The sequence below is a fragment of the Periplaneta americana genome, chromosome 2, assembly GCF_040183065.1.
Source record: "Periplaneta americana isolate PAMFEO1 chromosome 2, P.americana_PAMFEO1_priV1, whole genome shotgun sequence".
Classification (NCBI taxonomy): Eukaryota; Metazoa; Arthropoda; class Insecta; order Blattodea; family Blattidae; genus Periplaneta; species Periplaneta americana.
Genome location: NC_091118.1, coordinates 91509150 through 91536419, shown reverse-complemented (window position 1 = coordinate 91536419; position 27270 = coordinate 91509150). Strand labels below are relative to the sequence as shown.

General features: G+C 33.8%; 1 protein-coding gene across 1 annotated transcript in view; it reads left to right on the top strand.

Moving 5' to 3' along the window:
• The window catches only part of LOC138694424 (endocuticle structural glycoprotein SgAbd-2-like), a 59784-nt gene extending 35106 nt beyond the window's left edge, over positions 1-24678 (top strand). The window contains exons 2-3 of the mRNA XM_069818122.1: positions 8886-9028; positions 22204-24678. Coding sequence (XP_069674223.1) covers positions 8886-9028; positions 22204-22516 — 456 coding nt within the window. The 3' untranslated portion in view covers positions 22517-24678. The remainder of the gene's footprint in view (positions 1-8885; positions 9029-22203) is intronic.
• Positions 24679-27270: the final 2592 nt, after the last annotated feature.

The following is a 27270-nucleotide window of genomic DNA, read 5'->3' as shown; positions in this document are numbered from 1 at the left end:
GAAAAAAGTACTGTATTTCGTTCCAAATTGCCGTATGTTAAGAAAATGCAATGTATTATCAGAAGAACATAGTAGTTAAGAGTATTATACATGAGTTCAGTTTCTTTCATATGTAAGTCTTAAGATACAAGTAGATTAACTGCAGCAAAAATCGACATTTTACCCCGATTTAAATGTTAGCCTATACAAAGAAATGCAAAATTATAATACAAAAATCTGAAGTGACTAAGAAACATTCACAACACAAGAGAAAATGTACACATATCAACGAAACTGGAAAGATAGGATGCGCATAATAGACGAACTCAAAGTAAATAAACGAGGACAAATACAAAGAGATGACGCTGAATATGAAACACATGCATTAATATAATTCGTAGAAACATACAATTGTGACACAATAGTACCTAGTATATTATAAATGTATTCCATACGTTATTTTTACATGAAGAATTATAAATAAATAAATAAATAAATAAATAAATAAATAAATAAATAAATAAATAAATAAATAAATAAATAAATATCTAATTTGTAGTGATGGGTGTCTAGTTTTATATCATGGTCTATGAAGAGAGGGGTTGCTATGATAATAATGTATTCAATATTATTGTATGTCACAAATTGTATCATCATAATAGAAGTCATGATATTTTACTTGGCGTAGTAATATTTTGCGGCACTGGTACAAGAATGTGGCATATTATGAACGATTTTCACTAACGATAAAGTCTGTTTATTCACTTTGATTATGTAATGTGGACTTTACATCATTAATAAAAATGTTGTAAACACATTCATTACACAACTAGTTAGGTAACGATACTCCTATTACCTAACTGGTTGTGTAAATTAAACCATACATAAAATAAAATAAAATTGAATTGATTTTATTTATTATAAACATTAACAACAATATGTTCACTAGTACTGCTGTTCTTATATTATAAACAAAAACCCATCATCTTCAAAACTAATAAAACAAGCATACTAATGCAATCGCCTATCCACAAAAGACATGTCCAAAACTTAAAAAAAAACATACAATTACCATTATTAAAAAAAATAATTTTTATCAAAGTGGATAAAACGTTGTACGATATATTTTTCGTACCTACTTCATATTACAATACTCGACTGGTTATCAAACTCGTACTGTAATATGAATCGTTACGATACTCATATCGTAAATGACTTAATAATGCTGGTATTCAAAAAAGTAAACTGACAGTCGAAAGATTTGGTTTGGTTCCAGGTGGAGGTGGGACATTTTCTCTCTCCATGAGTTCCAAAAAGGCTCTGGAGTACGCTGACCTTCGAAGAAATAAGAGCACAGTACTCGGTCACATACACACAGACACAGAACGCATGCATGCATACATACATACATACATACATACGATATATACAGAAATCTTTGCTTTGTCTATTTCATAATAGTAAATCCATATTTTGTCATTTATTATAGTGCCAAAGCATGTAACCAGCCTTGATTAATTTTTTTTAATTATTGCATTCTAATGCACTCATACCTAACCCCAGTGATTCCTTAATCTCGGTGTAAGTTATTCGATTATCTTCCGTAATCATTTCGCGCACAGCGTCGATATTTCTGTTAATGATGCATATAGCAGGTCGCTGATATCGTGGCTGATGTAAGTAGCCTACGTCCACTTTTGAATCCCGCAAATCAATTATTTATTATTTATCTATTTATTCTGGTGTAGTTAAGGCCATCAGGCCTTCTCTTCCACAACACCAGGAATACAAATACAATAATAGAAATAAACAGAGAAAAAAATACACTATTTACAAAATAAAGCTACACAAAAAATAAAGAGAGAGAGAAAAAAACACTATAAACAAAGTAAAGTCACACAAAATATACACAGGTTGCAGTCACACAAACTTTAAATGAGTGATTATCATAATTAATTGTATCCTAACTAATTAAGTAACATAAACAAGAAACTTACAATTTTAATCTAGATTAAAAAAGAAAAAGAAAGAAAAAAACACAAATCAATACTTCTAGCAATACCTAAAAACATTAACTAAGACAAAATTTTCCAATTTAATTTTGAATTGTGATAAAGTCCAGCAGTCCCTGACGTCATTAGGTAACCTTGCTGATGGTACTAATCTACAAAAATAATTTGAAGTCTTTTCTTTTGGCGTCAGTGATGATGTAAAATCACAAGAAATTACAGCCCAAAAGTTTTGATTTAATTATCTAGGAAATATTTTTTCTAAGGAAGTGAGGAATGACAGGTTTCCTGGCAACAGAACTGACATTGGAAGTACGATTTCTTACATTCAATGCGGAATAGTAATATGCGTTATAAGAGGGTATGTTGAAGTTTTCATGTTCGAGGAAAAGTTTGAAAAAGTGTAACGTAGTTGAGCTTTTTTAATTTCCGAGAATTGAAAGAAAACATACCGCTCGTGTATCATACATTATTTTGTGCGAGATCGTGCGTATTTGCTTGTTTTCCGCACAGAACCAATACGCGGTAAGTGTGAAATACCACATTCAATATTCCCAACGTAACACACATAACAATTTCCCTCTTCTTACCGCTTAAGCGCGACATTCATTTTACTGCTTTAGGCTTTTAACATATTATTTTGAGATACGTTTAATATTGTAATAATTATACATTGGAAACTTACCACTGCAATTTCACCTAAATTATTGCGTTCCTGATACAAGTAACATTAAGGAAGCCGTGAAAAAATCAACAAGTTTCCAGATGCCGATGTTATTACTGTAATATGTTATATAAATAATATTGTTAAAATATTAAAATAAAAAATAAATCATTACATAACCTTACCGTTTGTTTTAAGTTCGCATTTATAGACTGGGGGGGGGGAAACAGACGTATATCACGGCCTGCTGGAGTATAGTAAACACAGAAAACATTTTATAGCAACAATGTTGAAGAAAGATATTTTGGTTTTCCGAAGTTGCCGTCATTAAACAGAAACCAACATGAAGATTTCATTGCAACTAATTAGAAATTCGTCTTTCAGGTATGTAATAAACGATCTTCGCACAAAATAATGTACGATACACGAGCGGTATGTTTGTTTTCATGTTCTCGGAAATTAAAAAAGCTCAACTACGTTTCGCTTTTTCAATCTTTTCCTCGACCATGAAAACAAAAACATACCGCTCTTGTAACGTATATTACTATTGTGCGAAGATCGTTTATTACATACCTGAAAGAGGAATTTCTAATTAGTTGCAATGAAATCTCCATCTTGGTTTCTGTTCAATGACGGCAAATTTGCAAAACAAAAATATCTATCTTCAACATTGTTGCTTTAAAATGTTTTCTGTGTTTGCTATACTCCAGCAGGCCGTGATATACAGTACGTCTGTCTTTTTTTTTCCCCCTCAGTCTATGACGAGTCTGGAATCTTGTTGATTTTTTCACGGCTTCCTTAATGTTACTTGCATCACGAATGCAGTAACTTTAGTGGAGTTGTAGAGTTTACTTAATTTTTGCAAATATTTAAAAACAATAATTAACAGTGCAATTTAGGTGAAATTGCAGTGGTAAGTTTCCAATTTATAATTATTACTATATTGAACGTCTCTAAAAATAATATGTTAAAAGCATAAAGCAGTAAAATCAATATGTCACTTAAGCGGTAAGAAGAGGGAAATTGTTATGTGTGTTAGATTGGGAATACGGAATGTGGAATTTTAGACTTTCCGCGGATTGATTTTGTGCGAAAACCAAGCAAATACGCACGATCTCGCACAAAACATTTTCCGTACGCACTTTCCGAACATACAGTGTTCTCTCCTAAATTAAATATGAAACTCTTCACATTTATATGAAGGACTGAGAATTATAATAGATTATCCACCAATTTAAATAAAATGAGAAAACACGTAATAATTTCAAACCTTTCTTTTCCTCTTCAAAATCCGTAATTCAGAACGACTTAAATATTGAAACGTTAAACATACAAAATGTCGTCTAAATTGAATCTCACTAGTGTCTTGGCACCTGATGACGTAGATGAAAACTCGTCTTAACGTTTTAAAAATATTTTCAATTGTAATTAATAAATTAACTACATTTAATTATAATATTTTCGTAGAAAAACAGTGTATAACACACTTGCGGGAAGAGCCAGTGTAAAACTAGTATGATTGGAGCACTCGCTTGCTCATGCGCTCCAAATTTCATACTCGTTTTGAAATGAAGGCCTTCCCGCAATAGTATTACAATATACTCGTACCAGTACTATTTTATTTGTAAACATCAGCTGCCTTGTAAACTGAATTGCATTTATTATGGAACAAGAGACAATCTAATTTATTGCTATATCTTACATAAGCCCACCAGTTTGCAGAAACTTTCAGTGTGATCCCCGTATATCATCAGAGTATTCCCAGTTCTGTTATTATTAGTTACCGTACGTGTTAATACGATGTTGTTTGGAGAAGAGAATAGGAGCTTTAAATCGGATAAATTTGATATGAGACATCTGTAGTACTAAGCAATTTTTATGACACTAGCAGGTACTAATTATTGTTTGACATATGCACTGAGAAAGTACGTGTAACTTTTTTTTTTATATTTGCTGTGGTATGATTTTCCATAACTCACTTTCACTACTGAAAACCCCCTCATTGCGAGAATTCTAAGAAATTCTCAAGCGCATTTGCTGAGAATCTGTCACGACGCGGCCCCACCCACGCGGCATCCTGTCTCAACAATGCACCAGCCCAGCAGAGCCGGTCACGATGGCCGAGACTCCCGACTGGATTTATGCAAATGGGGAGGAGCCCGCATCTTCACAGGGAACGTCAGTAATAGCACAGAAATCACAGAGGCGGGCAACTCATGCACTTCAGCTTATGTAACAACCCCGTGTACAGTCACATCTCTAGTCCAATCGCATACTCAACACGTCCTTTCCCAACTCCTTGATTTATGTACTACAATGATTCATCATCGTGTAACAAACGTAGGTGACATCTGAGAATTTCTTTGCACAGGCTTTCAGTTTTTATCCTCCATTCGCCATCGGTGGTCTAGTGGTTAGCATGCGTACCATTAGGATCCAGGTTCTCGAAGTACCCGGCCAGAACGACTGAATTTTCTTGGCCGTGGATTTAGCTTAGTTTTCCTTTCAAGGTAAGCAAACTGGGAATCCTACACAATCCTATTTTCTGCAATTAAAATGAAACTCTTGTCAGTGAATGACGGGTATGCAGGAAATATTTAGCGCCCATTTCAATCCGATGTTAAAATTCAATTATTTTAGTCATTATCTTCGCTTATTATTCTATCATGGGGGATAAAAATTTCTGTACTATACATGTACCGATCTCAGAAATGTAATTCTTCCCATTGCCAGAGCGATAGAGCCTGAGAAGGTTCAAAAGGAAGACTCAGCAACCAACTAGTTCTCATATTTCTGAGACAGAACTTCCAATTTTGTACTGAAATCATCCAGTTTTAAGGATGTTGCCATTTTTCTCAATAGCCATTCCATCCTGTCTGTCCACTTATGTTTCTCACTACTCATTCACTTTTCATCGCCTCAGGATTACTTGAGCTTATTTTCTTCAATTATTTTGGTACATTAAATTCATAATTATTGTCTTCACAGGCCTTTTACTGACTTTCAACATAACTATACCATCACAATCTCTTTTCAATATCATTAGCAACAACATGTCGCTTATGTCCCATATTAATAATCCCTGTTGTTCTTCTTTACGAGGTCCAAAAGCCTCTGCAGCATCTGATGGGCTAGGTATATTATTACTGTTTTTTTTTTTTTGACGTAGAGAGACGTCTTCGTATTCGGCAGGGTAGGTCGCTAACTGATCGGTAACTATGTCTAAAAAAAAGTGTTACATTAGAATCGCTTATAATTTTTTAACGAATAAACACAGCAAAACTAAAAGTATACCATGGTGTAGTATTAATATATTCTTCCACAAATGATTCATTTAATCGTAAATATACGCGCCACCATATAGCGATAGCAACCAAGATCGCCGTTTTGTTATCAGTAAACACTCCATGCTAATCACTATTGTTGATATAAGAGATGTCACCGGTATATCAATTCAATTCGCAGAAGAATGATAAACATAAACATATGTCGGATCGTGATGACTGATGAGAAACATGGGTATTCCCCGTGTTTTTTTTTTTTTCCAGAGATAATCAGATGATAGTCGGATCGTGATGACTGATGAGAAACATGGGTATTCCCCGTGTTTTTTTTTCCAGAGATAATCAGATGATAGTAATATTATTGAGTTTTAGACGACTTGGAAATTTACAATCTACAATCTATTATCTATTAGCGACTTTTACGAAGCTTGACAGTAAAACGCTGTCACACCTCACATCTAGTCCTCCCTAGACCCAATAATAATTTATTAATAATTATTATTTATTTATTTAATCTGGCAGAGCTAAGGCCAGTAGGCCTTCTCTTCCGCCCAGCCAGACTCTAATTCTAATTGAATACAATTGCTTACATAGTTATTACATTAATATCTAGACCATAAAACAACCAGAAAGTAAATAATGAAAGTTGGATAAGTAATGTTAGTGTGACAATAAACATTGGTAAGAAATAGTTAGGTCTGATGCTTTTCCAATTCACTGCGGGCTAAAGCAGGGAGATGCACTATCAGCTTTACTTTTTAACTTTGCTCTAGAATATGCCATTAGGAAAGTTCAGGATAACAGGCAGGGTTTGGAATTGAACGGGTTACATCAGCTTCTTGTCTATGCGGATGACGTGAATATGTTAGGAGAAAATCCACAAACGATTAGGGAAAACACGGAAATTCTACTTGAAGCAAGTAAAGAGATAGGGTTGGAAGTAAATCCCGAAAAGACTAAGTATATGATTATGTCTCGTGATCAGAATATTGTACGAAATGGAACTATAAAAGTTGGAGATTTATCCTTCGAAGAGGTGGAAAAATTCAAATATCTTGGAGCAGCAGTAACAAATGTAAATGACACTCGGGAGGAAATTAAACGCAGAATAAATATGGGAAATGCCAGTTATTATTCGGTTGAGAAGCTTTTGTCATCTAGTCTGCTGTCAAAAAATCTGAAAGTTAGAATTTATAAAACAGTTATATTGCCGGTTGTTCTGTATGGCTGTGAAACTTGGACTCTCACTCTGAGAGAGGAACAGAGATTGAGGGTTTTTGAGAATAAGGTTCTTAGGAAAATATTTGGGGCTAAGAGGGATGAAGTTACAGGAGAATGGAGAAAGTTACACAACGCAGAGCTGCACGCATTGTATCCTTCACCTGACATAATTAGGAACATTAAATCCAGACGTCTGAGATGGGGGCATGTGGCACGTATGGGGGAATCCAGAAATGCATATAGAGTATTAGTTGGGAGGCCAGAGGGGAAAAGGCCTTTGGGGAGGCCGAGACGTAGATGGAAAGATAATATTAAAATGGATTTGAGGGAGGTGGGATATGATGATAGGGACTGGATTAATCTTGCTCAGGATAGGGACAAATGGCGGGCTTATGTAAGGGCGGCAATGAACCTCCGGGTTCCTTAAAAGCCAGTAAGTAAGAAATAGTTAGGCCTGCATATAAATTGGTCGTATATATTGAGCATCACTGAGGCTCGTTCACCTTACCCTAAAACCATATTACAGTATATGATGACATAAAATGAAGAGGAAAGCATAACGAAATGGCAGCTGTAGAAGGAATTAAATTTGTAATGTTGAGGGGGGGGGGGAGAAATTTGGACGCTTATAATTCATTGTGAAATTTCTAATAAGTCTGTTACTAATATCAATAATCTGGGTGTCCACGGAATGGCGACCTATAGGAATAGAATCTAAAAGGACGAGGAGAAGATATTTAAATTGGCGCTTCGGTATTTCAATGCTACAGCACTGACATACCGTTTCACAAAATTTGTTTTCCATAAGCTTCCTCATTCCCAATGTCAATAATCTTTTTATTTAATGATATGGTCCATATGACTTACCATACAATTGTAATTACCATTTTACATCATGCTATTTACATTACATACATTAATTTGGTAGGCCTAGTAATCGTTTTTGCCAGATCGGCATAAGCAGAGTGCATTATTATGTTATTTTGTAGTCTGATGATGCCGATCTGGCGGAAATAGTTACTACGAAATTAATATAATGTAAATAGTATGACATAGAATGGTAATTACAATTATAAGATAAGTCATATGGACTGTGACATTGGGAATGAGGAATCTTATGGAAAACCCCTTAGCCCACGATCTTGTCAGAGCCAGGGATCGAACCAAAGTTTATGAAATGGTAAGTCCATGCTGTTGCGTTGAAATACCGAAGCGCTAATTTAAATACCTTGTCATCGTCCTTTTAGATTCTATTTCTATAGATCGCCATTCCGTGGACATCCAGAAATGCGACGGGAAGAACGGTCTAAAGAGGTAGGGCTGGTCCACAATAAACCGGGAACGGAAACGACGACGACAACGAGAACGGAAATATTGTTAAGATAAATGTACAGTATTTAAATGTGAGCATTCACAATTAACTTTCACGTCCCGTTCCCGGTCTCCGGCAAGCTTCTCGTTAATTGTGAATGCTCACGTTTAAATATATTCATTTTAACATTATTTCCGTTCTTGCTCTTGTTGTTTCCGTTCCCGGTTTATTGTGGACCAGCCTTTACCTGTCCTTTTTTCGAAGATCAGGAAGGAATGGAATGTCTGGATTAATCTCTGTTGTAGTTGTCGTCGTCGTTGTTATTCATATCCATCACCATTATTGTGTTTTAATTTAGTTATATGCTTTCCTATTGCGAGTTGTACTTAACAATGCGTAAACGGTTTGTGTTGCAGGTTTTGGTCCTGGCGCTGGCGGCTGCAGTGTTCGCAGCTCCCCAGAGAGGTGGAGTGCCCCAGCCTTCTGGCCGAGCAGCGCAGACCGCTGCCATCTTGCGGCAGGCAAATGATATAGAGGACAATGGCTCATACAAGTTCAGGTGACAGGCTTCGATGACTCAGTTTTCTTTTTTATCCCCTCTCTCCCTCCAACCCACCCTTACCCATACTCTAGCTCTGCAACACTTGGGTCGTTCTTCCTCGATTCATTTGAGATGAGCACAATCGACACCTAAGAATGAAAACCTCGTATGTCTGATTTTCTAAATTTTACAGGAGAGCAAAAAATCGATATACAAGGTTTTCACATTTAAATAGATGGCTCGTAAGTCGGAAATTCTATATGATTTGGACATACAAGGTTTTCACATACAAATAGATGGCTCGTAAGTCGGATTTTATATAATGACTAGAGATACGCGCTTTTCATTTTAAAATTAAACCATAAAGAGATAGGCCTACGTGGTTTTCAATTTTTCACTTTTTTCATGAAAAAAAAATTAAAATGAAAAATTTGCAGTTGTAGACCATAAGAACACGGGCTTTCCTATAAATTTGAGTGAAAATCGCATTTTCGAAAAAAAAGTCGACTTACGAGGTTTTCATTCTCAGATGTCGGGGTATGAAATAATAATAATAATAATAATAATAATAATAATAATAATAATAATAATATTTTTTATTTTTATTTCACTTGGTTATTTAACGACGCTGTATCAACTACGAGGTTACTTAGCGTCGATGGAATTGGTGATAGCGAAATTATATTTGGTGAGATGAGGCTGAAGATTCGCCATAGAGTATCTGACATTTGCCTTATGATTGGTGAAAACCTCGGTAAAACCCAACTAGGTAATCAGCCCAAGCGGGAATCGAACCCGCGCCCGAACGCAACTCCGGACCGGCAGGCAAGTGCCTTAGTCGACTGAGCTACGCCGGTGGCTTAATAATAATAATAATAATAATAATAATAATAATAATAATAATAATAATAATAATAAACTGACAAAAATAGAAGCAAATAAATCACAATTATCATACTTCGGTACAATTAAGCCAAGTTTTGATATTCATGTAAATATTCCTGTTGATAGAAACATATTGGAATGTAAAAATGAAAATCTGCAGAATTATATAGAACTGAAAATATTTAAATACAACACATGTGTAACATACAAGAACCTATAGGAAATGCTAAATGAACATCTTTCTAGAATTCTCACAGAGTTATACTTCAATGAATAAATAATAATAATAATAATAATAATAATAATAATAATAATAATAATAACAATAACAATAACAATAATAATAATAATAATAATAATAATAATAATAATAATAATAATAATAATAATAATAATTCCAATTGAACACAATTGGTTACATAGTTATTACATTATTATCTAGACCGTAAAACAACATGAAAGTGAATAATGAAAGTAAAAGTAAATAATGAAAGTTTGATAAATAATGTTAGTGAGCTAATAATAATAAAAAACAATGGTAAGAAATAATAATAATAATAATAATAATAATAATAATAATAATAATAATAATAATAATAATAATAATAACAATGAGATAATTTAAATAATATGTATTCTGTGATATACATAATCCTTAAACATTGAGAAACTTGAAACAGCTATTATTGTTAACGAGATTTGCAAATATTTCCTTAGTTTGTTCTTAAATTGGTTTGATGTCTGACAGTCTCTGACATTACACGGTAGGGAATTCCAAAATCGAGGAACAGACACAGTGAAAGAAGACGAGTATGAGGATGTTCGGTGGGAGGGAATGGATAATATTGAGGAGTGTTGTGATCGTGTGTCTATATTATGGTGGGTACGCAAGATAGACAAGAGTGGAGAAATGCAATATGTGAAAGAAGAGAGAATGACAGTGGATTTTCCTACGATCTTCTAGACGGAGCCATGGCAACATTTCGAGGGATGGTGTTACGTGATCAAACCGGCGAATATTGCAGACGAAACGGACGCACAAATTATGGACACGTTGCAGTCTCTGCGCCGAAGTAACTGGCGTAATACATAGAATAATTTTGGACATAGCGCAAATTCTAAGTAAATCTCTTGGCTGGCATCACCATTTTCGTAGGCCCATAACACACTACAACGAGAAATGTGTAATGCGCCCGTCAAGCTATGGAAGATGCTTTCGTTCAGCAAGGAATAACGCTCGAAATAAGACATGTACATAGTTGATACGGGACGGCTAGCGATTTTTTGTAAACATAGCATCTGTAGTTTCCGCTCCAACGGCTAACATTACCGTATTGTACTGTAGGCCTGTAAGATATATGTGTTAGGTACATTAAATGAGACCATTAATAGAAAGTCAGCTATTCAAATTTATATTACTTTATTTCGAACAGCTGATATCAAAACTCTTTCCGTTTGACGTAATAAAATTCGTCTTTTAATCATCACGTCCTTCACATGTTAGACCCTAGTGCAGTCATGTAAACTGATGTGCATAGGAGCATGCGCGCGCTTTAGAGCACTTTACAACAGAAAGGAAAGAGACAGACGAAAGAGGTAGTATATGCCGCTTGGTCGAACTATATACAGGGATGGCCAGCACTGATTAAATGGATAAAGGGAAAAGAACTTATTAAAATCTGAATCCATATTAATTTTTATATTTTTCTGAGAAGTATAAGTGCATTATAAGAATGTAAGTATTTATTTTAATGCTCATTTTTCACAAGTTTCCATTTTTATTCAAAATGAATATTTTCTCAACTATTTTACAAAAAAGTGAAATTTTCAGATATGTTTATTTAGGTACTGAAACAAAGTTTTCGTAAATTTAATATATATCGTAAATACGTAATATTGAAGATAGTGTACTGAAAATTTTGAAAATATTCGCATTGAAAATGTTTGTAAGGAAATGAATTAACAAAGCAACTACTGTTACATCTTAAACAAACAATATGTGCCTATGTGTTGTAAAAACATCAGCTCTATAGCTTCAGCAGATTTCGAGAAAATAATTTAATATTCTGATGATAGGAAGTTGCGCACCAATATCACCTTACAATCATAATGCTATAAGAGTTTTGTTATATAATATTAATTACAGTTAAAACATATACCTAGGTAACTTTGCTTTGTACTATAATATTGTTTTGATTAGTTTATTGATTACTTTTTTAAGGCTAACGGTACCATCAATATGAATTCCAACTCATCATGTCATACTCAATCTCTTTCTGCGGAATATCACTTTCTTTATGAATTATGTGTTTCATTCACTGAATATAGTATAATTGTACTACTATGAAATTTATGTGAATATTCCTCCTTAACTCTTTATTATGTTATTAACATTTAAAACACAAGTGCAATATTAAGAAATTGGTGTCAATACTTTTGTTTTACAGACAATAAATAAAATATCAAACGGAAAGAAATCATATAAAAATAACGACATAAAATTTCACGTTCCGTTCGAAGATTGTGCACTACTATTTTCTTAATCCAACAGGCTGCTTATTCATATACATAATTCTTCCTCCTTGCATACCTAGCGCTTGATCCCCGCGCACCACGTCAAGGTCAGAAAAATGCGCTGCCCTAGTGGATCCATTATGGTCTCATGCCAGCGTTTGCGTGGTCTTCCCAAATTTCTCCTTCCTCTTCGTACATAGGCATGAATTTATCTAGCCTTCTCGTGCGATTTATCCTTTCGACATGCCTCTTCCACTGAAGTCTATATTGTTGAGCAAAATGAACTATAGAATCTAGTTTTAGTTATTTCAATATGTCTTCATTTCTACTAATGTTAGAGGAAAGAGAATTCCGCTGTCCGACGCATAAATCTCATTTAAGCTCGATTAGCCTTTTTTTTTTTAGAATGAGATACTTAATTAAGAATAAGTGAATTTTATTTAATTCTAATATATTTTAGTCTTCGGAGAATCTATGCAGGATGAAATGATGGGAAGTAAAAGGAAGATCAGAAATATATAAATATAAAACTACTGAACTACACAAATATTGTTATACTGAAATGGGGTAGGCCTACATTTTTTTAAGGAATCCATATAAATTTAAGCGGAAAGTTATCATGCATTTAAATTTAATTTTACTTAATATTTTATGTTTATTCGTTCATTTTCATTTACTTCCCTAAAGAGTGGTCTTTCAATTCTAACTCAGCATTATCCAATCTTTCCGATTTTCCGCCTTCCTCTTAGTCTCCATTATCTTAATGTTGTCTGTCATCTGATATCTTCTTCTGCTCTTAACTTTTCTGCCGTTCACAATTCCTTCTAGTGCATCCTTCATTCAGCAGGCAGTTTCTTCTTAGCCAGTGACTCAATCATTGTTTATATTATCATGTAATTAAATAAATGTAAGCATCGTAAATTAATTTAACATAATTATCCAAGCCATTTTATTCTACTGTAACAGCACGGAAGGATACTAGGTCGTCTGATGTAGTTACGTGCTTGTGCACAGATTTTTAATTGCTGAACTTTCGACTCTACAGTTTTTTCTTTACACTGGTCGTATTGTGTAATCGGGAATAAGTTGCACGTAATTTGTAGTGACCATCTCATTCTATAACCAGTTTTGTCTTCCATTCACTCTTCCCATCGTTATAAACTTATTATATATCATCAGTGATGCAAACCAGCCTTTACGAAATGCTTAAATTCTTACGTAAACATAATTTATTAAATAATTCTAAATTTTATGTAACTTGAACCAAACATCTCTCATTATATTTTAAGAAAACTCACTTCTATGTACATTTGTATAATAACTCGCCTTACATCGATGCATATTAAAAACGTATTTCGAGAAACATTCAACAGATGGCCCTGCATTCAACAGATGGCCCTGCTTGACAAAGGAGCGGCCGTTGTGTCGTGATTCATGGCCTACTCTGAAATGATGCACCTGCAATTTAGGTGCAGCAACCTTGTGTGTGCAAAATGTCAGGGGTTAGAGATCAAGCTGTTGATACAAGATGAGACGTGCCCACATCTGCGAAGAGGGACTAGATACTAAAGAACATATTGTGTGTTTTGTCACAGACAAGCTAGAATTTTGAATTCTGTAATTCCTGTAAAAAAATTCAAATATCACTCCATTTTATTGTATATATGGTCCGGATTCAATCTTATCAGCTGAGAAATTCTCATTAAACGTACTACAATTCAGTCCCCAGCACATCCTCCGATATTTGACAAAAAAAATTGTTTCAATAAATTGTTCTTGTATTTCTATTTCATTACTGCTCATCAACGTAAGGCCTCCTTAAAGTGCCTTTAGTTTAAAATAATGGTTAAATATATAAATTATCATTTTCACTTTTAACTTTTAGCTATCTGTATATATTTCGCAAAAACTAATTTTAAATTCAATTATTTCAATGTTAAATTTATGCGACACATATCATTAGTACTATGTAAATTGTCGACTGAGATGATGTTCCAGGACACTCCTAATATTGTTAATATTTTTGTTAAAGCGTCCAGGCTATTCTTTTTCCTTTGTTAGTTCCAAAGGTTTCATTAACTACATTTTTTTTTTAATTTTAAATTTACTTCATGAGAACGAGTCTGAAATTGATATGTAACTGTTTGCCAGCCTTTATTTTCGATACTGGTACAAATTGATACTACGTTTAGAAAAACTCTCAGATAATTCAATTTTACCCACTCACAACACTGTTTTCCAAGGTGGTAGAACTTTCATGCATATATATTGTACAGACAAAAAAAATTGTTTCCTTTTGAGCTATCAAGTAATATGAACTATGAAAAATAGTAATAAAACAGTCTTAGCTCGGGTAAGCGGGATACTATCATCGTTCGATAGTGTGCTGAAATAATTCACATTAAACAAAATAATTTCCAGTACATTTATGCCTAAACAAAAGTACACTTTCAAAGTTACTGTATATTTTAACGTATTGTATTTGAGACTTCACACTCAAACCGAAAAATAGATCTCTTTTCATTGTAACTTATAGAAAATTTTCAAGAAAACCATTTTCAACAGATAAAGAGCTGAATTGACAACACCTGAATAAAAGATGCTTATAAATAATAGATAGTGTGCAAATGAAACGAATTTTAAGACAGAAAAGTAGTCTGGTGCACTTTGGAAAAACTGCATTAAATACTAATATTGTGAGGGCTCCTACAGTTAAAAACGAAGCTGATTATACATTTCGTAGTATTGCCTAGCGTCCTATATAGGCCTATCTTCATCACCAAAAATAATTTTATTCTTAAGCGCCAAATAAACAATTGTTTCGGACTAAAGTTTTTCATGTAATGAGGAATTAATACTATGGACATATATTTATTTTGTTTATTGATAAAATACGAGTAGTAATAACTTCAGTTTTAAATGACACCATGAAGAGTTTGAGAAAAAAGAAATAGCCAGCTTGAATAATCTTAAGTTTTATACATCACATATTCATTATATGAGGTCTCGCCACCATCATTGAATATTATCATGACTACCGTACTATGAAGTAGTCAATGTGTTTTATATTTAAGCATTGCGCAAGCTTAGTGTTCCAAAGCAATGATACACAAGAGATCGCTTTGGTAATTGTTGAAACTCATTTCATGTCGATTGGTGTAGTAATACGAAAGGAATTTGAAAAATGTGATCTATTCTTAATATTAGGTGAATATTTATAAATCGTGCAGTAAAATAGAATGATGGTAAACGAAATTAACCTGCATAATTAATTAAAAAACTTTTATCTCAACAGTGTTCGAACCCTGAACTTTATAGTCTGCAAGCAAGCACGCTAACACAGAACTATCGGGATGCTTGAGACGAATTGTCATAATCAGGGTTATCGTACTGTATCATATTTGTTTTAATAATGACTATTTGACATTAACTTGATCTTATTCCTGATTTATTTCGTACTTTTTGCATTAGTACTTTAATACTATTCAAACAATACTGGGTTGAAACCGTTGTTAAATCGTGGTGATCTGAATAGTGCTGTGTAAGGAAATTTGAGAGTCGGGTCATTTTTTGTTTCTTGTACTGTACATTTTATTCACTCGAACAATATATCTTTTTAACCCTTAAATTGGCAAAACTTCATTTCTCACACTAGTTTATTAAACCTTGGTGGACACTAAAGAAAACAACTATCGCAATGTCCATATTTTATATGTTGTAGGTACTACTAAGATTTATTACAAATCATCCGTCCTCAAGTGAGGTTGACCACTGCGATCCGGAATTAACAAACATAAAAGATAAAAGGAAATGAAACGAGCAAAATAATGATTCCATTTGTATATTAAAACAAAAATTTACGTGTTAACATAGATGATAGTGTAGAATTTGAAGAGAGGCCTTAAGAATTTCTATTACAATCTTCTGAACCTCATAAAAGGGAATCTGAAAGGATTTAAGAATATTAGATGTAAATTTTGGTAAACAACCCCTCGCTCCAAATAGTAAGCCTGTAACATCCCAGTTGTAAAGCGAAATGCCATATTTTTCACTGAGGTATGGAAGACAAGGTACATATTTAGCTCGCTTGTCATCATTAATCTGCAATGCTTGATTTGTGTCTCTTTCAAAGCAAATCGTAGGGTCTAAGACCATCGCTTTCTGGGTTTTTCTATTGATGGCAATTATATCGACTCTTCTATGAGAATCATCTTCAGACACACAATGAATCTCCTGATGTACTTCCCATCCTCTGTTTCTTAGCAGGTTGCAATTGCTGTACGGGCACGATGGTGTCTGTTGTTATGCAGTAACTCTCCCTTCTTACAGTACCCCAGTGTGAAATTTTAATTTTCCTACCATTTTTTCTATTGTTCTATTAAAATTATAGCATATAGCCTATTAATATGTTGTATCCTATAGGATACTTTGTCAATTTAAGGGTTAAAGTCTGTTAAAAATGTATCACAATGCACAATTTCAATAAACAAAACATTGCAGGGTGCAAAAGAATATGAAACTCAATGTGTACGTATCTACTGAAATTTCGAAATAAAATGACACTTTGGAGCACACTACCATTATTGCCTATAATTTTATAAATGGTACCCTAAATGTCAGACGATGTGCCATATTCTTAAGAACAATTCTTGTTGACCTTTTGGAAGTTATATGTACCTTTGAGGAACAAAATGGTTATGTGTCACCGAAATAATAGACACATAACGCGTTAAGAGCTCGTCGTGTTCTGAACCGACAATATCCTGGTAGGTGAACTGGACATGGTGCACCAGTTAGTTGGCCCTCTCCTCGTCCTGATTTTTTTCTTTGGGGAGCGACCAAGGACGCTGTCTATCGAAATGTTTCAACAGCAGCAGAAAACATGCGATATAATTTTAGATGTTTGTACATCCATTCAGCAGGCAACACTATGACGATCTCGAGCGCCATTCATTCAAAGATTGGTATGCATTAATTCAATTGGTCACCAATTTGAGCAGGACATATAAATGTTTTAGTAGGAGTACCAAAGTGCTACAAGTGTCATTTTACTTCGGATTTGCAATAAACACATACACTATGATTCACATATTCTTTTGTACCACTCAATGTTTTGTTTGCTTCAATGATACATTGTGATGTATTTTTAACAGGCCTTGAAGAGGTTTCATTGAATAAAATGTACACGGTGCCATTTAAAGAAATGAGGTCATTACTCGTATCTCCTTAATGAACAAGTTTACAAGAAAGATATATCCATAGTATAAATTACCCTTGTACTTAACTATTGTTTGAAACATTTTTTTCATTTGGTGCCGAAGAAAAAACATATTTTGGGTGAGAAAGATAAATGGGACATCTACTGTAGGCCTATATACATACACAATAATTCAACATACATATACATAATAATACTAAGAACAACGTTTTTCAGCACTAAATGTCCCAAAACATAGATTTTCGCAACAACATCAAAATAGATTTTATATCATCATAGTGATGGTAATAAAATAAAATAAAATAAACTCTAATTACCATAATCTTCGCTAAGAACTAGATTTATTAGTCGTGGTGACTCACATCATTTTGTTTTTCAAATTATATCTCAAAGGTTGTTGTCACTTCTGTACTCTTTCATGCCGTGACTGAGCTTTCTTTTTCCTGTTAAAGATTTATCATTTATTTCTAATCCTGTAGTTACTCATTTATTCATCTTTTTTAAGTCCAACAACATGTCTTGAAATATTTATTTCTAAGGTACCGGTTTTCTTAGTTTAATTTAAGTTCCACATCTCAGTACCAAACTGAAATCATTGTTGTGATCATCTTTTCTTCTTCTTCTTCTTCTTCTTCTTCTTCTTCTTCTCCTTCTTCTTCTTCTTCTTCCTGATGTCTTTTACAGTTTACAGTCACATTCTGTCTCTCATTCGTTTCTTTTAGTCCGTTTCCTACATTATTTTAGAATTTGGTATGGGATTCTAGGACATATTTTTCATTCAGTTCTGTACTTTTTATATGTTTAAAAACGGTTTTTTTTATTCCCGCTTTATTATTTATTGCCGAGCTTGGTATACTGTTTCCCCTTTTTAAAAATTTAATTTCATCGGTGACATCTTTGCCTGTAATGAAGGTAAATATTTTAAACCCTCACCGCCATACCTTAGTTAATAAAGGTTCAACTAATTTTTATAGACTCAAATTTTAAAGTTTTAAAGCACATTCTATTTGTATATTTGTTAATGAGGTCATTATTTGTTATAATTTAATTTGGATACTTTTCATAGTTCCGTATTAATTTTAAAATGTTTGAATGTTGAAGTGTTTTACGACTCTTAACTGATACGCAATCATCATTACCGACACACTAATGAAAATTAAATAAACTTCACTTGGACAGTTGTTTAAAGAGCCTTCAAATCGGTCATCACTGAGCCATTCCTGTAAATGAGATTTTCATAATTTTGCAGCGTCATACTCAAATCTAATGGCGATTGGCCTTATTCCCTCGAGACACACAAAAAAGAAGATCGTATCTTTGTCTAGAACCGCGGTGCATTGTCCGAATATAACCTTGACATCAAACGAGTTCCTAAATGGTGAAAAGCTTCTTGGAATTTGTAGATGGCGGCACGTTCCAACATCATATACGAGTAGAGACATCTGCTGGGCAACATTATGACTTCAAAGAAACTGTGGCGAAAGCATATCCAAACTGTTACATTTAACCATCTGAGGAAACTAACTGCATTATAGTAAAATTTATTTTATGAATTCGGTGAAACAGGCTCGATTCAAGACAAGATATTGAAAATAATGTTTTCCTTATCGCACAGTTTTAAAAAATAATTCATTCATTCGTTCGTAGTTTTCTGCCCAAGGGCAAGTCTTTCACTGCAAACACAACATTCTCCTATCTATTTTATTGTCTGCCTTCCTCTTTGTCTCTGTGTATGATCCATATATCTTAATGTTGTCTATCATCTGATATCTTCTCCTGTTTACCATTCCTTCCAGTGTATCCTTCAGTAGGCAGTTTCTTCTCAGCTAGTGATCCAATCAATTCCTTTTTCTCTTTCTGATCAGTTTCAGCATCTTTCTTCACCCATTCTTTCCAACACATCTTCATTTCTTATTCTGTCCGTCCATTTCACACGCTCCATTCTTCTCCATTACACATTTCAAATGCTTCTAGTCGCTTCTCTTCACTTCATCGTAATTCCTATGTTTCTGCCCCCATACAATGATACTCGACACAAAGCACTTCACTAATCTCTTCTTTAGTTCTTTTTCCATAGGTCCGCAGTAGATGTTCCTTTTTCTATTAAAAAGCTTCCTTTGCCATTGCTATTCTCCTTTTGACTTCATGGCTTATAGTACATCCCAAACATTTGAAGTTGTTCACTTGCTTCACTGCCTCATTTAGAATTCACACATTTACCTTTTTACTATTCTTCCGATACCATGGTCTTCGTCTTATTTGCATTTACCTTCATACCATACTGCTCACAGCTGTTATTTAGCTCCAGTAGCATGTCGCTTAGTATCGTCTCCTCTTCTGCCAATGAATGTGTAATATTGGTTCAAAATTCTCACAGGAATGAAAGTAAAGGTGTCAAACATTTGAACCATGAGGTTATTAATGTTGACGGTAATAACAATTATTATTATTATTATTATTATTATTATTATTATTATTATTATTATATCATTATCATCACATCGTCATCCATTTATTCATTAGTGGAACAAAATATCCGGAAGACTTAATGTTGTGTTAGTCTTTCGTTTTATGTTATTCAGCATTCCCCATTACAGCAGATGTAATATTACATTGAAAGTACATAACACTATAAATATGTTCGACTCCTCATGGGGTAAGAAATTTTATCATGAAATTTCGGCCAGTGTATGGGACCGGTGCCCACTCAGCATCGTGATGCACTTGGGGTGCTACGATAGGTAGCGAAATCCGGTTGCAAAAGCCAGTTATATCGGCTGGGGCGATCATCGTGCTAACCACACGATACCTTCATTCTGATGATCGTCCACTCTGCTTGGGCATGTGGACGTGAGGCCAGCAGCCGGCTGGTTGGTCTAGCCCCTTCATGGGCTGTAGCGCCACGAATTATTTATTTATTTATTTTAATAACTAATAATGACATATCTATACAGTGTGTGTCTATATATATATATATATATATATATATATATATATATATACACACACACACACATATACACACATTATGCTAAATTTTTTGTATTTACGATATTTCGTAGTCAGTATATTTATTATTTATTTATTTATTTATTTATTTATTTATTTATTTATTTATATAACCTGATAGAGATAAGGCCATTAGGCCTTCTCTTCCCCTCTACCAGGGGATTACAACTACAATATAAAGAATACAATTATAATTATAATTACAATTAATATTGAATTTACAAATACAATAAAAATCAAATTACTAAAAGACTTAACAGACTAATAAAAGCTAGACAGTTCATTGTAAAAATTAAGAAGAGAGAAATATGTATAGCTAGTGAATATGATAAGCTGTTTTGACATGTAGATGAAGGTACCTGTTGTGACACAGGATATTTACCTTTCTTTAGTTCAATTTTTTCTCTCAGTTTATCACTCCGACGTTTCAGTTTGATGCATTTGTATAATAAGTGCTCCATTGTTTACGCCTCTTGAAGATATGTGTAAGTAGGGTCATATATTATACCAAATCCATAGGTATGGTTTTGTTTTTCCGTGCAACATTTGTTAGCCATTTCTCATCCTCGTTGAAATTCGACTGTGAATAATCTCTACAACTAAAAGCATCATTGAATAAAATAGGCCTATTCCTACTATCACCAAATCCTCATGTACCGGCACTGGGTCACGTGACATGCAAGATAAGCTTGTGCACTCAACGTACTTAGCCAACAGAGCTAGCATTACCTACTTAAAGCCTGGAGTTAGGCCTAGTAATTTTTTAATATCTTTCAATCAAGTTTTAATTTCGTGACCTAGTAGTAAGAATGGACAGATATTTTTTTGTGTTTATCTACTTTTGAGGTGTAACAGTGTGTTTTATTTGAGGGACGGTTCAGCATGAACTACTTATTACTTTATTAGCTAAATTTTGGAGGTTTCTTATTTCACTAGAAAACATTGAAATTGGAACCATTCTAAACAATAAGACATACAATACGATATGAATATGTCTATCTGAGTCAATTTGTGCCATTTAACCATAAACCGGATAAAGAATTAAAAAAGAAGATCGGCTCAAGCTTGGAAGGCTTTCTGGTCACTGAAATTCATACTCCTAGACGAAGACCTAGACTGGAAACTGAGAATAGACACACTCAACATGTTCTTTGAATAAAATTAATCATTTTCGTTTGAATTCTGCTGTAAGCTGTTTCAGAATTACTCTTCCACTAATAATATAAAAGAATTTGCCCGAGCACTAAACTCTTGTTTTCTGGTAGAGAAAACATAACCTGCTGCTTTGGGAATTGTACGATTGTAGGTTTTAGTTAAGTTTCACGTCATTTCTTCATGTATTTGTTTATTAATTTATTTTGCTAATAATTGTAATATAAAATATAGCAGGCCTATACAGAAATACAATTTTAGCACACCCCTAAAAGAGTAGAACTCATACTCAGGGGCAGATTACAGAATTTAAATTAAGAAGTATATAATAGAATTTGTTTTATGTGTACTACACAATAAGAATATATATATTTAAAATTTAAAATTTATAATAATGTACTAATGTATGTTACAGTTACGAGACAGAGAACGGAATAGCGGTGCAGGAAGAGGGTACTATCAAAAGCTTGGGGCAGCAGGGTGAGGCTGCAGTGGTGCAGGGCGCCTTCGCATTTACATCGCCTGAGGGCTATCCTGTCAAGGTAACCTACATCGCCGATGAGAACGGATTCAGGGCCGAGGGCGCTCATCTGCCCACATCTCCTCCCATACCAGACTACATCCTCAGGGCCTTGGACTACATCAGGGCTCACCCAGAGGAGAACGACGGTGACCAGCCCTTGAATAGGGGTAGTCCCAACAGGGGAGTACCCAACAGGAGGTTCTAAAACATCGTCGAACACTACACTCAGACACGAAACACAACGACCGCAGTATTCACAACGGCAATCAAGAAATCTAGTTCAAAATATCAGTATATAGTCAAGTATACAGATATTTACCCATGTACAATTATCGTATTAATCCCTTGCATAAAAATAGCTTGAGAGAACATGGCAACAAAATCAACTAACTCAAGTACAGCTGTCTTGTACACTCAACTGCCATTAGTTTTACACTATCCTCAAAATCAGGGGTCGTCAGCACAGAGAACCCTGGGGCTAGCGTCTCTTACCCGCGGAAAACGCAGTGCACCATGGTGCACTAGTAGCTGCTAGCGGGTATGCTCTCTATCTCTTTCTGCTGCATGACGGTGCATACGGGACGGCACCGCGTACCCTTTGCTCATTTCAGCGAGTGCTGACGACCACTGCTCAAAATGTTGTATAATACATTTCACATCTGTTGTTATGAATGAAATCAGCGAATGTCATGAAATTTATTCATACACTAGCACAGATTTACTGTATAAATAGAAAAGCAAAGGGTTAATATATAGCCTATATTATGAATTTTCTCGATAAGAATTTTTATCTAATGTTTAAGCATGAGGAATAATTATGTCTTCCTTCTAAATATAATGTTCACTGAAATTCATTATTGAATCAAGTAACTAAGAATCCTCAGTACCTATGTTTCACTGATCTGGTGTATATTTTAGGCACATGTTGTAACCCTACTTAATTTCTATTTTTCTTTAAGTTATGGAGTTAATTAGTACATGACTAAAGTGTTCTTGTAGAGCAGGGGTTCTCAACCTTTTGAAGATGGTGAGCACCGACCACGTGCAATACTAAGTGAGCGAGCATCATGAAATCGAATAGGTTTAATAGGCCCATATGAATACATAAAATAAAATAAATTTTAAAACACCAGGATAATGGTATCCTTGAACTTGAAAGCTCCTAAGAATTTCAGTTGTGTCCGAAGAGAAGTCGCCTGTAGCTGCATATAAAAAGTCCTGCAGATGTGAATTAGTTAATTGTGATCTTGCTTTGTTCTTGAGGTATTCCATAAGTGTGAATGTTTTTTTCGCATAGGTAGATTGTCCTGTACATAGTCTGACATGAGACACTCCGCAGTATTTGGAGTCTTTTTGTATCTTCTGCCCCCAAAGGCTATGAATTTCTCCATATAAAACTAATATTTCAGGTCGGCCTAGGTAGCGCAGACGGCCTTCTGTACTCGAGGTTGCGGGTTCGATCCCGGCCCAGGTTGATAGCATTTAAGTGTGCTTAAATGCGACAGGCTCATGTCAGTAGATTTACTGGCATGTAGGCATGTAAAAGAACTCCTGCGGGACAAAATTCCGGGACACCAGCGACGTTGATATAACGTCGGCAGTTGCGAGCGTCGTTTGTTTAATATTCCAGTGCTAAGGAAGACTGGAAATCTCTCAATACAAGTTCCTCACGAGCAGCCATATTATTCTCTTGAATAATCTTGATCTTTCTGATTAAGTCCACATTGAATAATTGTAAAAGGTTAGGCTATACACTATGAAGTACGAGAAGGCATATCAAATCTGTAATCTATTATAAATGGATGGTTAGAAACACTATTTGTTATGTCTCGTATAACAAAGTTTGAATTGAAAAAAGGACCTAGGATCATTCATGCTCGCGAGCAATTTCTTACTTGCATGACGAGAGCACTAAATGTCATTAAAAATCCACCAGATTGAACACCAGGTTGAGAACGCCTGTTGTAGAGTAAAAGGTCAAATTTAGAAGATCAAAGGATTTCTTCTCTGCTTTTGTAAACGAATTAAATCACTTTATAAAAAGATAGTTTAGTATGTACACGAAGGCTGAAATATTGAAAATTAACATACAAGCCTAATTTGGACAAATAAAATTATTACGTGCTGTTACTCCATCAGCTAATGTAAATAAATAACAATACAATATTGTTACAGATAGAATAAGAAAGTCTTCTAGACGTACTTTTTTTCCTTAATAAAGCCTCATGTTCTTTTCTTTAAGAATTGATTTCTAACTTTCTAATGCAAGTTGGACGACAGCTGCATAGTACGATAGTGTATTATTTTTGTAACTTTGTATGTAATCTTTTTGTATATAATAAAGCAATATGTGGCTAGTCCTGATAATCTTGTAACTTAATATTTTTTACATTTGTATATGACAGAATTTTAACCTTAATTTTTCACTTGCAGTTTTTCTTGGACACTGCCCCCTCATTATTTTATACAACAACAACAACAATAATAATAATAATAATAATAATAATAATAATAATAATAATAATAATAATAATAATAATAATAATGCTAAATCCGGTATATTAATATTACGTAAAGAAACTATCTGAAATTACAATAAAATTCAGTAAATACAGAAATTATAAGAAAATAAAGTACTACGTAAATATACAAACATTTCAACTATATGATTCACAAAAATTTGTGAAAATATAAATCCGTACAAGTGCAAAAAATATTATTCTTTAATATACATATATGTACCTGGTTAAGTGCTAGAGAAGGCTCTATGGCCTTAACATTGTCAGGTTAATTAAAACCATTATTATTATTATTATTATTATTATTATTATTATTATTATTATTATTATTATTATAAACGTCTGAAAGGCACGGGACCACCAAAACAATATCTATGCCAACCTACTGGTGTATAGGCCTACGTAGTTGCATCACGTGTGCGGTACTTTCAGCAGATTAATGAAGCGAATTTCATCTTATGTGACTAATATAATATTGAAGACTTTACTCAAGTTGAAATAATAATAATAGTAATAATAATAATAATAATAATAATAATAATAATAATAATAATAATCACTAACATTAATATACTGGCTGGGTTTTAGCTTCTCGGACAACAGCTTTCCATTTTGTTCCATCTACAGCCATATGTTTCCATTATCTTATTTCCATGATTTTCGAATCCGATATCATGTCATACATCAACCCCTTCTTAGATCTTCCGTTTCACCTTCTGTTGTGTTACTCTTTCTTTTAATATTTTTGGGGATGTGTGTTTATCACATAATTTCTATATGTCCCAACTACCTTATGCATTAACATTTCTCAGCTTTAAAATGAAATAGCAATAATAACAGCTTTTATTATTTAGTATCATCTTCACAATTATAATAATTGTAATCGTTTCTTACATTTATTATGCCAGACAATATTTCTTAGTATTTAACACAAAGCCACACGGGATAGGTATGTACAAATTCCTGCAAAGAGACATTGCAACTTGAAATTTGTGAATAGCTAAATTAGAGAATGGTGTATATTTTCCTCATATAGGTTAACCGTCACCACTTTCACTTACAAGGGTGTACTGTCATGAGATTAGGTGTTTTCATGGTTGAATAGTTTTAAGTATAACAATCAAAATGCTGAAAAAATATTCATTTGATGTGAAACGTTTTTACTAACTACGTTTTCAAGAAAATACATAACTGAAGCAAGTGCACTTATCAGGGCTATCAACATACCGTAAATATTAAATATGTAGTCGTTAGTGGTATAGCGGTCACTATTCTAGTCGTTGGATACGTGGTTCGCGGTTTCAAACTTGTCCAAGGACCATGGAATTTAAAGGGCGATAAAATCCATACTTGTGGAAAGAAAGTAAAGCTAGGCAGCCTGTGTCGTACATATACGGCACGTACCTATAAAAGTATGTCTCTGTGAAGGTCTCCTGACAAAGTTTCTCGACGCTAAATAAACCCTGCAACTGATAGCGTCGTTAAAATAAAACATTGATATATTGAGGACTTCATATTCAACCACGAATTTTGAACATGAAGCTATACCGTACGTACTAAATGCTATATTTCACAGGCTAAGGTAGACACTAAAATTCGAAAGTCCTTCATATTGGAGTCATTCCACGTCAAATCGCACAAAATTATACAAATTTTGACCTTCATATTCCTGATTGCGTTTATATTTTTTTTACCAACTCTATGGGTCTAATAAACCAACAAGTGTATTTTTATTTCCTCCCAAGTCCACACGTTTTTAAAATATTACATGTTAAAATTCGTTAAAAATGTCGCACAACGCAACATTTAAAGCGTCATATTTCTGACGATATTGATGTTAAAAATTTTTTGAAAAATGCATTTAAAAGCTTAAAGTGCTGTCGTTTATTAAATATTTACTAACTAATTTTAATATAATTATTACAAATATTTTTTTATAATTCAATTTTTAAAACATATTAAAAATCTAAAAAAAAAAAAAAAATGCCTACTAGGCGCATTGAAGTATTCTTAATAATTCCAGAAAAAATCAGAATGGGATCTCCAATAGTTTAATGGAAATTTAATTACTTACGACACAATGTGTACCGGTCGGCGCAGCAGCATTGAACGGGAAGCGTTAAAGCTCGCTGGGAGGTTTATCGGCGCTGGATGATTGACTGAACGTTGCAACATTACACCCAGTACGGATCAAGTCACTCGAGGAAACGCTGCTAATTTACTTATTATGATATCTTCAAATATTTGTACATTATGCTTTTTAAATGTTTCTTTTCATTCACACTTTAAATTTTCATTCGCCTACCTTCTTTCTTGAAAGAAAATTGTTTTACTAAATCTTCAGTTTTTGACAACGGAATGAAAGAATGTAATTTTAATGTACCAGTTATTGGTTTTAGATTATGGTATCTGGCCTGCAAATTTTCAGTGTGGTTTTTGT